The sequence below is a fragment of the Phoxinus phoxinus genome, assembly GCF_949152265.1.
Source record: "Phoxinus phoxinus genome assembly, chromosome: 1".
NCBI classification, from domain to species: domain Eukaryota; kingdom Metazoa; phylum Chordata; class Actinopteri; order Cypriniformes; family Leuciscidae; genus Phoxinus; species Phoxinus phoxinus.
In genome coordinates this window covers 1912783-1930917 of record NC_136876.1, presented here as the reverse complement: position 1 = coordinate 1930917, position 18135 = coordinate 1912783, and the positions used below count along the sequence as shown (strand labels likewise).

The 18135-nt window shown below is 45.6% G+C and overlaps 1 protein-coding gene across 5 annotated transcripts; it reads left to right on the top strand.

Moving 5' to 3' along the window:
* The first annotated feature begins 1676 nt into the window (after positions 1 to 1676).
* Positions 1677 to 16381, top strand: poldip3 (polymerase (DNA-directed), delta interacting protein 3). 5 transcript variants are annotated; one of them, XM_079627193.1, is made up of 10 exons: positions 1677 to 1823; positions 2891 to 3000; positions 10497 to 10900; positions 11159 to 11218; positions 11358 to 11450; positions 11641 to 11826; positions 13086 to 13163; positions 13923 to 14052; positions 14727 to 14793; positions 16071 to 16381. In XM_079627193.1, exons 1-10 carry the CDS (start codon positions 1756 to 1758, stop codon positions 16291 to 16293), a joined length of 1419 nt encoding a protein of 472 aa, XP_079483319.1. In that variant the 5' UTR covers positions 1677 to 1755; the 3' UTR covers positions 16294 to 16381. The 5 variants fall into 5 exon arrangements, with proteins under 5 accessions (XP_079483319.1, XP_079483320.1, XP_079483318.1 ...); XM_079627194.1 differs by having other exon boundaries at positions 1698 to 1823; positions 11162 to 11218; XM_079627192.1 differs by having other exon boundaries at positions 1698 to 1823; positions 15811 to 16381.
* The last annotated feature ends 1754 nt before the right edge of the window (positions 16382 to 18135 follow it).

Below are 18135 nucleotides of genomic sequence, written 5' to 3'. Positions count from 1 at the left end.
CTATTTATGCCATACATCAAGATATTCACATCCAGTATTTTCTAGTAGGTAAAGCAACTTCCTGACTACAAATATGTCAAGTTTCAAAGCTCTCGGAGCTTGTGTGATTGATCTGCACTAGTTTATACGCCTTAACTTACATACGGACAGGCTATATTTGAGTCCTTTTTTGGTTTTGGGGTGTATAACAATATCTGTTAATTTAACAATCTTAGCAGTTAAATATTTTGAGCCAAGAATCCATTTCATAATATGGGAGACCTTAGAGATGAGGAAAAACATCATTTGGTTTAGTTCTACCTCCGGTAGGGGTATCTCAAAATGTATAGGGCATTGTCACTAGCCTATAATCGATTACTGTTTATCTCGACGCTCGATTCTGGTTACTCCCTACGATTCTGCTGACTCTCGCTGCGATAATCGATTATTAAATCTTTCTTTATGAACAGATAAGGGGTTTTCGGGGCAGATCCTGGTTCCGCGTGGCATCTCACGAAGTAGGCGAGTCACCTCAGCGGACGGACCTGTACCCGTTCAAAAATTCCTCTCGCGAGTATGAGCGAGGACGCGGGCGTCACCCCGCGTCGTTATTTTCCTTACTCATCAGTTTAAGGCATGACCCGATAGTGCGCGCGCTCTCAGTACGGTTCACGCGCGCCGCTGTGCACAGTGACGGTGAGGAGACTTCAGTGTTTCATTCAGTCAGGGGATGCTCATTATTACACTTCACTTGAACATTGCTATTATATACCATTCGATTATTAGTATTTGGTGGTAAAAAAGCTCACTTTACGATGTGAATGAGGTCTTCAGACAGTGCATTATAGGATCGTCGGTGACGTCACGGCGCTTCGCTGATCTTATTGGTTGTGGGGTTTTGGTTTCGCATTTTTAGACTTCTTGTTGTTTGTAAAGTGTTTTCTCGTGATCTTTTACTACATTAACATGTAATATTTGGAAACGAGATACACACATTATTATTTAGACGTAAACATAATTAATTTGGCGTTTCATGGGCTATTTCATCGCTGTATATTCAGCAAACAGAAACCTATTTTTGTGGCGCTAAAATTATTACTGTTACGGGGATTACAAACAAAAAAGCTGTTAAAACTGCACTTTTATTTAATACATTTAAGATTTTGTAAAATAGCAAGGCATTATTTCATTATTTTTGAGATTCTATTTCAGATAAATGCTGTTCTTTTGAACTTTCTATTCATCAAAGAATCCTGAAATATTAATGTAAATAACTGATTTCAACACTGATAATAATCATAAATGTTTCTTGATCATCATATTAGGATCGTGACACTGAAGACTGGAGTAATGATGCTTAAAATTCAGCTTTGATCACAGGAATTACACTTTACTATATATTCACATAGAAAACTGCTGATTTACGTCATAATAATATTTCACAATTTTACAGTTTTTTGTATTTTGAATCAAATACTTGGTGAGACCTCTTTTAAAACACAAAAACAATCTTAGCGATCCAAAACTTTTGACTGGTAGTGTAAATAGATCGTTTTACTCCATTGCATAAGTAATTTGAAAACAGTAACTTAATTGTTTATATTTCTAATGCTTTATCTCTAGTCTTGATTCATGTGAATGAATGGTCTTGCGTTTTCGCGTTTCATGCGTGTATTTTGACCCTGTCTGCTGCCCGTCACGCATTGTTTAGTCCCGCCCATATGTGCGTCACGCACATGCGCATTAGTGTCTATACGGAATCCAGCCACGGTAGATATGGCGGATCTCTCTCTGGATGAAGTGATTCGTCGCCGCAGTTTTAACCCTCGGGGAGTCAGTAAGAGGTAAACCTTTCCCAGCACTTTAAACAGCGATATTACAGACCGCCGCGGTGTTTTAGCGTTATTCTGGTTTTATAAACGCAGTCGTGTAAGGCTCGTAGCCCGCGAGCTGTCCCGCCTTCGCCTGCCGCTGATTGGCTGAGATGGCCGCTCTAGTGTTGTGATTGGCTGACGCGCGTGGCTCATGGCGTCCATCGCGTTTATGTGGCTGCTTTACAAACAAACCCCGTACATTCCACTAATTTACCTTCTCTTTGTCCTTCACATTATCATCGCACACCGCACGCGTGACTGTATATCGCCGAACGCGGGTGTTTACACGACTGTGTTTCAGAAACGAGCTTAATTCAGCGATTGATCGATGTATCGGCCGATATCCGTCGATCGACAGAAGTGCGTATCAAACACTCTTGACTCAAAGTAAATAATCCGTATCGTGTGTTCAATAAAGCATACATGTGTGTGTGTGTGTGTGTGTGTGTGTACATAAACAAACGCTATCTCTTACTCTTGTATCAGTCAGAATGAAAATACACTATCTAACACACTGAATAATAAAGCTAATTATGATTCTGACTGATATAATATGAACTAACACTGGATAATAAAGCTAATTATGATTCTGACTGATATAATATGAGATAACACACTGGATAATAAAGCTAATTTTGATTCTGACTGATATAATATTAACACACTGGATAATAAAGCTAATTATGATTCTGACTGATATATGATCTAACACACTGGATAATAAAGCTAATTTTGATTCTGACTGATATAATATGAACTAACACTGGATAATAAAGCTAATTTTGATTCTGACTGATATAATATGAACTAACACTGGATAATAAAGCTAATTATGATTCTGACTGATATAATATGAGATAACACACTGGATAATAAAGCTAATTTTGATTCTGACTGATATAATATGAACTAACACTGGATAATTAAGCTAATTTTGATTCTGACTGATATATGAACTAACACACTGGATAATAAAGCCTTTTGCATGTTGTCTTGATGAATATTCATGAGCGAGTGTGTGTCTGTCCCGCCCACAGGCCCGTATACGGCAGAGGGGCGGGCGCGGTGGGCAGGGCCTTCGATGCGCGACAGAAGATCGGCAGCAGTGATGTCAGACAGCGGCTGGGAGTGGGCGGAGCCACAGGAGGTAAACGCCCTGAGATTGACATCTGTGAAGCTGTTATTCCCTCACTGTAAACCCGAACGCTCAAAATAATTAATTGGTTTGAGTAGGACAAACTTAAACTCATTAGTTCAGTCAAATTAACTTTAATGAGTATGTAGCACTTTATTTTTCTTTCAAGTTCACAGAACTGATATATTTTAAGTAAACTGAACCGTTTCATGGTTTTGAGTTTTATGCAATTATTTTAATTTAGATGAACTTAAGTTTCACTGAAACGGCTGGGATTTCTATTTCCCAGCATGCTTTGCCCATGGCACTCGAAAGGGAGAGTAAATGCTCAAATTAAGTGTAATATAATGTTTTTTTTTGTGTGTGTGCAAGATTAGTGTTAAGTGGGAGATTTAGTTGTGATTTATGTTTTTTATGCTAATTTAGAAGAATTTGTGTTGATGTTGGCTTTAGGAAGTGGTGCATGAGCTTGGTTTGAGAGTAAGTATATGTTAAAAGCTTTATATTGCTGCACTCATACAGCAAGTGCTATGCTATGCTACCGTTAACATGTTAGCAAATTAGCAAAGTTTGTTTATTGACCTAGCTTGTTAGCTAGCTCAGTTCAAACTAATAAAACCGTTATCATTGAGGTAACATGAGCATTGGAAGCTAAGGTAATATTTCGGAGGATCTGTTGACAGAAATTGCAATATCATAAACATAACTGTGTGTTCAGTGGTGTATAAAGATCTCACATAATGAACCGTTACGTGTTTATTAGCTTAGAGTGAGCATTTCTCTCTACACACACCGCGGGTCCGCTTACATCCACATGTTTCTACGGTGGCCCTGAACGGACAAACACTTCGTCACTGTTGTTCTTCGTGTAAAGAAGCTAAAGCTAAAGCCAGCGAATAAAACACTGACACAATGATGGACAAGTAACAATAATATTCGCTTTTACAAATCGTTTTACTGAATAATGGTTTCATAAAATTCTTTTTTTTATATTAATTTTAATAAATCTTACATCTATAATTTGACACGTCTCAGTTCCAACATGACACGGTCGTGAGTATGCACGTACATTTGGGGGATAGCAGTGTGTGAAAAATAGGGCCGAGAGGGAATTTTGTACCGTTTGTCTACGGTATTCATCAGCTGCACAAAGCCTGGTTCCCGACTGTGGCGATCGGAGCCACGTCATTGGCCAGATAGGGAGATAACAGAGGCCATTACGCGCTATGACGCCGGGAACTGGCAGGATCAAAGCTTGATGCTATGGACTGTTGCTTGGGTTCGTGAGGAGGGTTGAGTCTCCTGTGCTTGAAGATTTTTCTGCCGAGCTTAGCTGACACTTCGTTTTGAGGTGACTGTAAAGATTTGTAGTGTTTCCCCTTTGCGTTGCTACTCGAGCTTTACATGTTTTACATAAAACTTCAGGCTGCATGTGGTCATCTTTTTTAACCAAAAGACTGCCATATCTTTGAGGCGCTTCTTTGTTTTGGCACTAAATCGTCGGCAGCAGCTGTGGGTGCCTCGGCTGGCTCATCCTTATCAGATCAGCTTGCTATGAGAGCGCCGCGGCTTGTTGATGCATGTGGAAGCTATCATGCACACGCTATCATACACGCGGACGCTATCATGCACGCGGACGCTATCATACACGCAGTCTCTATCGTGGACGCTATCATGCACGCTATCATACACGCGGTCGCTATCATACACGCGGTCGCTATCATACACGCGGACGCTATCATGCACACGCACGTTATCATGCACGCGGACGCTATCGTGCACGCACATCCTATCATACACGCGGACGCTATCGTACACGCGGACGCTATCATGCACGCGGACGCTATCATACACGCGGACGCTATCATACACGCAGTCCCTATCGTGGACGCTATCATACACGCGGACGCTATCGTACACACGGTCGCTATCACACGCGGACGCTATCGTGCACGCACATCCTATCATACACGCGGACGCTATCATACACGCGGACGCTATCACACACACGGACGCTATCATACACGCGGACGCTATCATACACGCGGACGCTATCACACACACGGACGCTATCATACACGCGGACGCTATCATACACGCGGACGCTATCACACACACGCACGTTATCATGCACGCGGACGCTATCGTGCACGCACATCCTATCATACACGCGGACGCTATCATACACGCGGACGCTATCGTACACGCGGACGCTATCGTGCAAGCGGACGCTATCATGCACGCGGTCGCTATCATGCACGCGGACGCTATCGTGGACGCTATCATGCACGCTATCATACACGCGGACGCTATCATGCACACGCACATTATCATGCACGCGGACGCTATTGTGCACGCACATCCTATCATACACGCGGTCGCTATCATGCACGCGGTCGCTATTATACACACGGTCGCTATCATACACGCGGTCGCTATCATGCACACGCACGCTATCATACACGCGTGGACGCTATCATACACACGGTCGCTATCATACACGCGGTCGCTATTATACACACGGTCGCTATCATACACGCGGTCGCTATCATGCACGCGGTCGCTATTATACACACGGTCGCTATCATACACGCGGTCGCTATCATGCACACGCACGCTATCATACACGCGTGGACGCTATCATACACACGGTCGCTATCATACACGCGTGGACGCTATTATACACACGGTCGCTATCATACACGCGTGGACGCTATTATACACACGGACGCTATCATGCACACGCACGTTATCATGCACGCGCACGCTATCATGCACACGCACGTTATCATGCACGCGCACGCTATCATACACGCGGACGCTATCATGCACACGCACGTTATCATGCACGCGCACGCTATCATACACGCGGACGCTATCATACAAACGCACGCTATCATACACGCGGTCGTTATCATACACACGCACGCTATCATACACGCGGACGCTATCATACAAACGCACGCTATCATACACGCGGTCGTTATCATACACACGCACGCTATCATACACGCGGACGCTATCATACAAACGCACGCTATCATACACGCGGTCGTTATCATACACACGGTCGCTATCATACACGCGTGGACGCTATCATACACACGCACGCTATCATACACGCGGACGCTATCGTACACACGGTCGCTATCACACGCGGACGCTATCGTGCACGCACATCCTATCATACACGCGGACGCTATCATACACGCGGACGCTATCACACACACGGACGCTATCATACACGCGGACGCTATCATACACGCGGACGCTATCACACACACGGACGCTATCATACACGCGGACGCTATCATACACGCGGACGCTATCACACACACGCACGTTATCATGCACGCGGACGCTATCGTGCACGCACATCCTATCATACACGCGGACGCTATCATACACGCGGACGCTATCGTACACGCGGACGCTATCGTGCAAGCGGACGCTATCATGCACGCGGTCGCTATCATGCACGCGGACGCTATCGTGGACGCTATCATGCACGCTATCATACACGCGGACGCTATCATGCACACGCACATTATCATGCACGCGGACGCTATTGTGCACGCACATCCTATCATACACGCGGTCGCTATCATGCACGCGGTCGCTATTATACACACGGTCGCTATCATACACGCGGTCGCTATCATGCACACGCACGCTATCATACACGCGTGGACGCTATCATACACACGGTCGCTATCATACACGCGGTCGCTATTATACACACGGTCGCTATCATACACGCGGTCGCTATCATGCACGCGGTCGCTATTATACACACGGTCGCTATCATACACGCGGTCGCTATCATGCACACGCACGCTATCATACACGCGTGGACGCTATCATACACACGGTCGCTATCATACACGCGTGGACGCTATTATACACACGGTCGCTATCATACACGCGTGGACGCTATTATACACACGGACGCTATCATGCACACGCACGTTATCATGCACGCGCACGCTATCATGCACACGCACGTTATCATGCACGCGCACGCTATCATACACGCGGACGCTATCATGCACACGCACGTTATCATGCACGCGCACGCTATCATACACGCGGACGCTATCATACAAACGCACGCTATCATACACGCGGTCGTTATCATACACACGCACGCTATCATACACGCGGACGCTATCATACAAACGCACGCTATCATACACGCGGTCGTTATCATACACACGCACGCTATCATACACGCGGACGCTATCATACAAACGCACGCTATCATACACGCGGTCGTTATCATACACACGGTCGCTATCATACACGCGTGGACGCTATCATACACACGCACGCTATCATACACGCGGACGCTATCATACACGCGGACGCTATCATACACACGCACGCTATCATACACACGCACGCTATCATACACACGCACGCTATCATACACGCGGACGCTATCATAGACACGCACGCTATCATACACACGCACGCTATCATGCACGCGGACGCTATCATGCACACGCACGTTATCATGCACGCGCACGCTATCATACACACGCACGCTATCATACACGCGGACGCTATCATACAAACGCACGCTATCATACACGCGGTCAATATCATACACACGCACGCTATCATACACGCGTGGACGCTATTATACACACGGTCGCTATCATACACGCGTGGACGCTATCATACACACGCACGCTATCATACACGCGGACGCTATCATACACACGCACGCTATCATACACGCGGACGCTATCATACACACGCACGCTATCATACACGCGGACGCTATCATACACGCGGACGCTATCATACACACGCACGCTATCATACACGCGTGGACGCTATTATACACACGGTCGCTATCATACACACGCACGCTATCATACACGCGTGGACGGTATTATACACACGGTCGCTATCATACACACGCACGCTATCATACACGCGTGGACGCTATTATACACACGGTCGCTATCATACACACGCACGCTATCATACACGCGTGGACGCTATTATACACACGGTCGCTATCATACACGCGGACGCTATCATACACGCGTGGACGCTATTATACACACGGTCGCTATCATACACACGCACGCTATCATACACGCGTGGACGCTATTATACACACGGTCGCTATCATACACGCGTGGACGCTATTATACACACGGTCGCTATCATACACACGCACGCTATCATACACGCGTGGACGCTATTATACACACGGTCGCTATCATACACGCGTGGACGCTATTATACACACGGTCGCTATCATACACACGCTATTATACACACGGTCGCTATCATACACACGCACGCTATCATACACGCGTGGACGCTATTATACACACGGTCGCTATCATACACACGCACGCTATCATGCACGCGTGGACGCTATTATACACACGGTCGCTATCATACACACGCACGCTATCATACACGCGTGGACGCTATTATACACACGGTCGCTATCATACACACGCACGCTATCATACACGCGTGGACGCTATTATACACACGGTCGCTATCATACACGCGTGGACGCTATTATACACACGGTCGCTATCATACACACGCACGCTATCATACACGCGGACGCTATCATACACACGCACGCTATCATACACGCGGACGCTATCATACACACGCACGCTATCATACACGCGGACGCTATCATACACACGCACGCTATCATACACGCGGACGCTATCATACACACGCACGCTATCATACACGCGGACGCTATCATACACACGCACGCTATCATACACGCGGACGCTATCATACACACGCACGCTATCATACACGCGGTCGCTATCATACACACGCACGCTATCATACACGCGGACGCTATCATACACACGCACGCTATCATACACACGGACGCTATCATACAAACGCACGCTATCATACACGCGGACGCTATCATACAAACGCACGCTATCATACACGCGGTCGCTATCATACACACGCACGCTATCATGCACGCGTGGACGCTATTATACACACGGTCGCTATCATACACACGCACGCTATCATACACGCGTGGACGCTATTATACACACGGTCGCTATCATACACACGCACGCTATCATACACGCGTGGACGCTATTATACACACGGTCGCTATCATACACGCGTGGACGCTATTATACACACGGTCGCTATCATACACACGGTCGCTATCATACACACGCACGCTATCATACACGCGGACGCTATCATACACACGCACGCTATCATACACGCGGACGCTATCATACACACGCACGCTATCATACACGCGGTCGCTATCATACACACGCACGCTATCATACACGCGGACGCTATTATACACACGCACGCTATCATACACGCGGACGCTATCATACACACGCACGCTATCATACACGCGGACGCTATCATACACACGCACGCTATCATACACGCGGTCGCTATCATACACACGCACGCTATCATACACGCGGACGCTATCATACACACGGACGCTATCATACAAACGCACGCTATCATACACGCGGACGCTATCATACAAACGCACGCTATCATACACGCGGTCGCTATCATACACACGCACGCTATCATACACGCGGTCGCTATCATACACACGCACGCTATCATACACGCGTGGACGCTATCATACACGCGGACGCTATCATACAAACGCATGGACGCTATCATACACGCGGTCGCTATCATACACGCGGTCGCTATCATGCACGCATGGACGCTATCATACACGCGGACGCTATCATACAAACGCACGCTATCATACACGCGGTCGCTATCATACACGCGTGGACGCTATCATACACGCGGACGCTATCATACACGCGGACGCTATCATACAAACGCACGCTATCATACACGCGGTCGCTATCATACAAACGCACGCTATCACACGGACGCTATCATACACGCGGTCGCTATCATACAAACGCACGCTATCATACATGCGGACGCTATCATACAAACGCACGCTATCATACACGCGGTCGCTATCATACACACGCACGCTATCATACACGCGTGGACGCTATCATGCACACGCACGCTATCATACACGCGGTCGCTATCATACACGCGGTCGCTATCATACACGCGGTCGCTATCATACACGCGGTCGCTATCATGCACACGCACGCTATCATACACGTGGACGCTATCATACACGCGGTCGCTATCATACACGCGGTCGCTATCATACACACGCACGCTATCATGCACGCATGGACGCTATCATACACGCGGTCGCTATCATACAAACGCACGCTATCATACACGCGGACGCTATCATACAAACGCACGCTATCATACACGCGGTCGCTATCATACACTCTCTGCTGTCTCAGACGACAACATCACTTCCTGTTGGCCACCGCTGCAATTCACAACATCACCACTAGATGCCGCTAAAAATAACTAATTCCCATATATATTTTGAGTTTTGCCAACTTATTTGGGTTTACAGTGCTGCAGACTGTAGTTTTCTGTCTGTCGTCCAGCGTTTCAGGTGAAGGACGCGCGGGAGAAGCTAGCGCAGAAGGACGCGCGGGAGAAGCTAGCGCAGAAGGACGCGCGGGAGAAGATGGCGCAGAAAGACGCGCGGTTCCGCATCCGGGCCAGAGGGGGCAGCACAGGCGCAGCGGTACAGGACGCACGACAGACCATCAACTCGCGCAAACACCAGCTGACGCCCGCGATCGCCTCAGTCCCGCCGTCACCCGCCAAACCCGCCGTCCCACACATCCACATCCACAACACCGGACCCAGAGGGGGTGTGGCCTTGCAGCCCGGGGGCGGGATCACCAGAGTCGTCGACGCACGCGATAGGCTGAGCTTAAAGAGGAGCGTTCCGCCGACGTCCAATCAGCTAGCGGCAGCTCTGAAGATCACCAAAACCATCCAGGTGAGCCAATGACAGGCAGGGTTCACATCATGTGACCCAAAAGATGGTTCAGATCAGGGTTATTGTTAACTAAAGCTTTATTGTTAAATATAAATCCTGATTCAGTTCAACTGATGTATGGAAAAGATTTTCAGTAGTTTTAGTTGAGCGCTGATCTGTCACTTCCTGTCAGCTGTTACTGTAGCTGGCCAATCAGAGCGCTCTGACCCGTGATTGACAGGTAACTGATGTTGTTTGTGTGTGTGTGTGTGTGTGCAGCAGAGGCCTGTGGGAATGACCAGCGGGATCCGCATCAACGTTCCCAGCCGAGCGGCTCCGGTCAGTGTCACATGACTCGCGCATCACTGTTATGATGAACACACACTCTCGGGTCTCTCTCTGTGGGGTGTGTCACGTGACTCACGCATCACTGTCATGGTGAACGACACGCTGAACACACTCTGGTCTCTCTCTGTAGGGTGTGTCTGCTGCCGATGAAGATGAGGATGATGGTGCAGTGATGCCCAACAAACAGATGAAGTTCACCACAGCCAACAACCTGCAGACACGAGTGAGACACTCACACACACACACACACACACACACACACACACACACACACACACACACACACACACACACACACACACACACACACACATCTATGATAGAGAGTCTCTCTCTCATATCTAACTCTCTCTCTCTCTCTGCAGCCAGTGCCTGTCTCTCTCTCATATCTAACTCTCTCTCTCTCTCTGCAGCCAGTGCCTGTCTCTCTCTCGACTCCCTTCACTAAGGTGGTGAAGAACGACTCGTACACGCCCCCTTCCGTCTCCACGGCGACGGCCCGCCCCCCCACACAGACCCTGCAGCCTGTGTCCAGGACGACTGTCGCCACGCAACAGGCGGGTGGAAATGCCAGCGGACAAACACACACCCCCCCACAGGTACACACACACTCACACCCCCCCCCCCCCCCCCCACAGGTACACACACACACTCACACACACACCCCCCCACAGGTACACACACACTCACACACACACACCCCCCCCACAGGTTCACACACACACACACTCACACACACTCACTCACTCACACACACACACACACACTCACACACACACACACACACACACACACACACACACACACACACTCACACTCACACAAGCTTTCATTTCTATCCTTGTGAGGACATTCCATAGGCGTAATGGTTTTTATACTGTACAAACTGTATATTCTATCCCCTTACACTGCCCCTATCCCTAAACCTACCCATCACACACACACACACACACACACACTGCCCCTATCCCTAAACCTGCCCATCACAGGAGACATTCTGCATTTTTACATTTTCAAAAATATATAATTTAGTATGTTTATTAACCCATTCCCCTCATGGGGACCGCTGGCTGGTCCCCACAATGGAGGTGATCTCAGGTTTTACTATCCTTGTGGGGACATTCGGTTCCCACAATGCATAATAAACCAAGCCCACAGGTACTCACACACACACTCACACACACACCCACTGGTACACACACTCACTTACTCACACACACACACCCACCCACAGGTTCACACACACACACACACACACACCCACTGGTACTCACACACACACTCACACACACCCCCCACAGGTACTCACACACACACTCACACACACACCCACTGGTACACACACTCACTTACTCACACACACACCCACCCACAGGTTCACACCCCCCCCACAGGTACACACCCACTGGTACACACACTCACTTACTCACACACACACCCACCCACAGGTTCACACACACACCCACAGGTACCCCCCCCCCCCCACACACACACACACACACAGGTACACCCACACACACACACCCACAGGTACACACACACACTCACACACACACACACACACACACTCTCACACACACACACACACTCACACTCACACACACACACACAGGTTCTCTCTCTCCACAGTGCTTGCTGCTGAGAGTGGTGTGTGAATTCCTCTAAGGGTTAAATCTTAAAATTTGAATTAATTTTTCAATATTTGTTGAATGTAAAGAATAATGTTCAGATGAATGGATTACCCCAGTATTGTGTGTTTGCAGCACTGTCACCTGTGTGCTGTTGATGAAGGGGTTAACGTGTGTGTGTGTGTGTGTGTGTGTGTGTGTGTGTGTGTGTGTGTGTGTGTCTCTCTCAGCCTGTGTTCAGTCCACTGGAGGGAACTAAGATCACGGTCCACAATCTTCATCCTCGAGTGACGGAGGAGGACATAGTGGTGAGTTTACTCAGATCAAGAGTGTTTATACTATACTCACTGTCACACACACTATCACTATCACTATATGAGGTGTGTGTGAGTGACGGGGTTAAAGGCTTTCAGCGTGAGTGGAATACTAACACCGTAACTGACAGGAACCCCAGAGATCAGGCGACTGTCTGGACACACGTGTTCTCCTCAGTGTGTGTGTGTGTGTGTTTCAGCAGTTGTGTGATCAGGACACATGCACGTGTTCTCTTCAGTGTGTGTGTGTGTGTGTTTCAGCAGTTGTGTGATCAGGACACATGCACGTGTTCTCTTCAGTGTGTGTGTGTGTGTGTGTGTGTGTGTTTCAGCAGTTGTGTGATCAGGACACATGCATGTGTTCTCCTCAGTGTGTGTGTGTGTGTGTGTTTCAGCAGTTGTGTGATCAGGACACACGTGTTCTCCTCAGTGTGTGTGTGTGTGTGTGTTTCAGCAGTTGTGTGATCAGGACACACGTGTTCTCCTCAGTGTGTGTGTGTGTGTTTCAGCAGTGTGTAGATCAGGACACACGTGTTCTCCTCAGTGTGTGTGTGTGTGTGTTTCAGCAGTTGTGTGATCAGGACACACGTGTTCTCCTCAGTGTGTGTGTGTGTGTTTCAGCAGTTGTGTTCATGAGCTGTCAGATGAGACCAAACATGACATGGTCACATGGTAGATCAGCAGTGTGTAGTGGGCAGCACATGTGTGTTGTGTACAGATGTCACAGTAATACGTGTGTGTGTGTGTGTGCAGGAGCTGTTCTGTGTGTGTGGCGCGCTGAAGCGTGCGCGGCTGCTGAAAGTGGGCGTGGCCGAGGTGGTGTTCGTGCGTAAGGATGATGCGGTCAGCGCCTACAGGAAGTACAACAACCGCTGCCTGGATGGTGAGGCTCATTATCATTATCATAATCATAATCATAATCACCAGTGTGTGTGTGTGCTCTGAGACGCTGCTTCAGTCACTGGCATCATCTATAGAGCCGCACCACATCTCACACTGCAGGCTTTCTGCTTTAATGCGGTCAGTCTGACTCCTCCTGGCCGGATGTTTGAATATCTGAACAGTCAATCCATCAAAAGAAAAGAACAACCTCTGCTTTTAAACACACAATCCTCTTTCATTATGTGTTTATCAACACTTTAATGTGGGGAAGTTCCATAAAGCAACATTTTGAGCAAAGATCTGAGAAAATGGTGTTTTTGTGCAAGATTTGGTCCAGCTCAGATTCAGAAGGATGATCATAAACGCCAGTAGCGCCCCCTACTGGACAACAGTGGCCACACTGAGACTCAACACGCACGCCATGGCAGGGGAAGAGTTCATAATAATACAGACAATAATTCATCAAACTTTACACATTTGAAAAGTCCCACAAATGGAAAATGTGCTGTGAAAATAATTGTCAAATAAAAGCCTTTTCTTTATCATAAAGCCTTTTCCCAAATGGGTCATCTTGAAGTGTCTTATATTCTGAACAATACGGTGTATATTATAATTTGTATAAGTGAAAGTGAAGAACGTGTGTGTGTGTGTGTGTGTGTGTGTGTGTGTTTTCAGGTCAGCCGATGAAGTGTAACCTGCACATGCAGGGCAGTGTGATCACGTCAGAGCAGCCCATCCTCCTGTGAGTCACACACACACACACACACACACACACACACACACACACACACACACACACACACACACACACACACACACACACACACACACACACACACACAGTCTCATTACTGACACACTACATCACTTCAACTTCAGTTTCATCAATTTTTTATAATTATTACTTGTCATATTTCAATTTATTTTATCATTTCAATTTGTCGTAATTGACACGTAATTAAAAAAAAATGGTCAATTGCGACTTTTATATGTAGACAATTTCGTATGTCTTAATTGCAATTTGTCATACAATTTCAACATCATAATTTCAGCTTTTTATGTTATAATTTCAATTTGTAATTTTTACGGACGTACATCAATAAGTCATACACACAAGTCATAATTTCAACATCTTAATTTTCAGTTTATTATATTTTTTGTTAATTTCGACATCAAATTTTGTCTTAATTTTAATTTGTCAATTTCAATCAGACATAATTTCAATTAGTTAATTTCTACGTCATAATTTTTAAATAATCATTATTTCAACATAATTCAAAATTTTGTCAACTTCAATTTGTTATAATTTTAATTCGTTATCATTTTAATGTTCAGTTTCTACGTCATAATTTCATCGTGTCATTATTTTAACGTCATAACTTCAAGTTGGAATTATTTCAATTTATGTCAATTTCTACGTCGTAATTTCAACATCATAATTTCAATTTGTCAATTTTCTTAATTTTAATTAGTCATTTTTGATTGTCGTCATTTCAACATAATTTGCAACGTCACAATTTCAATTTATATCAATTTCGACATTCAAACCTCATAATTTTGACTTTTTATCATAATTGAGACTTATTATATAATAATTTTTGACTTTATACTTTTTAAATTTCATTGTCATAATTTCAATTTATGTCATAAATGTGAATTTTTTTTAGTGTTATTATTTCGATTGTATACGTCAACATTAGGATATGTGAAGCATGATGTTTAGTTCTGTGGTCTGTTGTTGATGATGGTGGTGTTCCAGGAGGCTGAGTGACTCCCCCGGCGCGGTCGGCTCGGCCCAGAAGGATAATAATGATGAATATGTTGATAATAATGATGAATATGTTGATAATAATGATGAATATGTTGATAATAATGATGAATATGTTGATAATAATGATGAATATGTTGATAATAATGATGAATATGTTGATAATAATGATGAATATGATGATAATAATGATGAATATGTTGATAATAATGATGATAATGTTGATAATAATGGTGGTGGTGGTGTTCCAGGAGGCTGAGTGACTCCCCCGGCGCGGTCGGCTCGGCCCAGAAGGACTCGTCGTCGTCGTCGTCCCGCTCGAGCTCCAGACCCGCGGGGGCCGAGGTGGACCCGCAGACCATCCTGAGGGCCCTGTTCAAGAGCACCAGCGGCCCCAGCAGCACCAGCGGCCCCAGTGCAGGAGCAGAGACTGGGGCCGGAGCGCACGCCACCGCCTTCCGCATCAAGATATAACTCCATCATCTCAGAGATGACCCTGTTTCTGTTCGCTTTTAGCCTGTCAACTCTTTCTTTTCTCCAGTAAAGATCTTCGTTTATTACCGCTGGCGTTCTGCTGTGTTCATTACCACACGTTACTGAGCTCCACTCTTACTGGAACACACACTTATTCACACAGTGACCGGTACTTTGTTACTAATGATTCTGTTTCACATAAACGCTGTTCTTTTGCTCTTTCTGTTCATCAAACTCTCCTGAGAAATAAAGTGTATGATGGTTTCCACAGAAATATGAGCTGTTTTCAACACTGATAATAATCATAAATGTGTCTTGAGCATCAGATCATCATATTATACTGATTTCTGGAGGATCATGTGACACTGGGGACTGGAGTAATGATGATAAACTCAGCTTTGATCACAGGAATAAATGACACTTTACTATATATTCACATATAATGTAGATCATCAGTTTTCTAATAATATCTCAGTGTTTTTGGTCACTGGTGCGCAGAAGAGACTCAGAAACAACACTTAAATGGTAGTCTGTGTAATGTATAAAAGCTCTTTTAGTGCCTTTGACTTCAGTATCCTACTTTATTTACAGGATACATTTAAAAAAACTATAAACAGATTAAAGTAATATAATAAGGCTTTGGCGCTTGTAAATGTGACGTGACGGATCGCTGTATCGCCTCAGTGGACCGCTCATCTCTTACTCTACTAGTTAATATAGCGCACAAACACGGATGAACATAGAGGTATGTGGAAAGATACAGCACAAATGACTGAGATGTATATCCTCATAATATCTATAATCAGTGTTGTTCACCGCAGAAAGAGTCGATAACAGCTGGAGGACAATATGCCACATTTACCTCAGAAACATTAATGACCAGCGCACGCTAGTGGCCTACAGAAATTAGCCAGAGACAGTATTATGCTAAATATGTGCACTATATTACATATTTATTATATATTGTCACATATACCTATCGTTAAAATAATATAACATTATTATAATATATTTTTTAACCTTGGAACTGATGAACTGAGAAATCAAATTGTCCTTGAGCTTTTGACATATAAGAGGTCATCCTACTATAAGAATAAGTTTTAGAAAACTTCCTTGTTAGTCCAATAGAAGCTTTTAACGACACCAGGCCCAGCGAACGACAGGTTTGTCCGAGTGGGGATCTATGACGTGACAGGGTCTCAAACCCCGCCTCCGCAGAAGAAGATCCACGCCCACTTCAACACCGCCTGTTTAGCCCCGCCCACTGACTCGTGCATTACATGCTATAGCTAAACAACACAGGCCTACGAGCTGATCATTGCTAAACCGGATCGAGCTACTTCCAAGCTATAAACATGGCGTTTACTAAATATTGTGCAGAGCCTGGATGTGGAAGAAGACAGTCCTTCATAAGCGTCCTTCAGGTTAAAAATTAAAAATGGTCAATGAAAACTTTGTCATTGTTTTGGAGCACACTAGCTTATAGATAACAGCAAGACTAACATATTCATACTAAAAGCCAAAAAACTGGGATCAGCCGTTTGGGTGTGCGCAACCATTGTGGACGTTATTGAGTGACATTCAATCCCACATTAAATCCCACGACTGGAACTGTGTTGCAGAGATACATGTGATATTGATATGAGGATCGGCAGGCATAGATTCAGAGGCTTAAGATACTGTAAGTATTACATGCAATAATAATACAACAATGCAATGACATTTACTTTACTTAAGTACTTTTAAAAACGAGTACTTCTGTACTTTTACTTGTAACGGAGTAATATTTGACAAGTAGTATCTGTACTGTCACTCAAGGAAGGAAGTTGTGTACTTTGTCCA

Coding starts and splice junctions, on each gene's coding strand:
- poldip3 (XM_079627191.1), top strand. CDS start 1,756: ATGGCGGATCTCTCTCTGGATGAAGTGATTCGTCGCCGCAGTTTTAAC. Junction 1,824..2,890: donor CCTCGGGGAGTCAGTAAGAG/GTAAACCTTTCC, acceptor TCCCGCCCACAG/GCCCGTATACGGCAGAGGGG. Junction 11,451..11,592: donor CCAACAACCTGCAGACACGA/GTGAGACACTCA, acceptor CTCTCTCTGCAG/CCAGTGCCTGTCTCTCTCTC.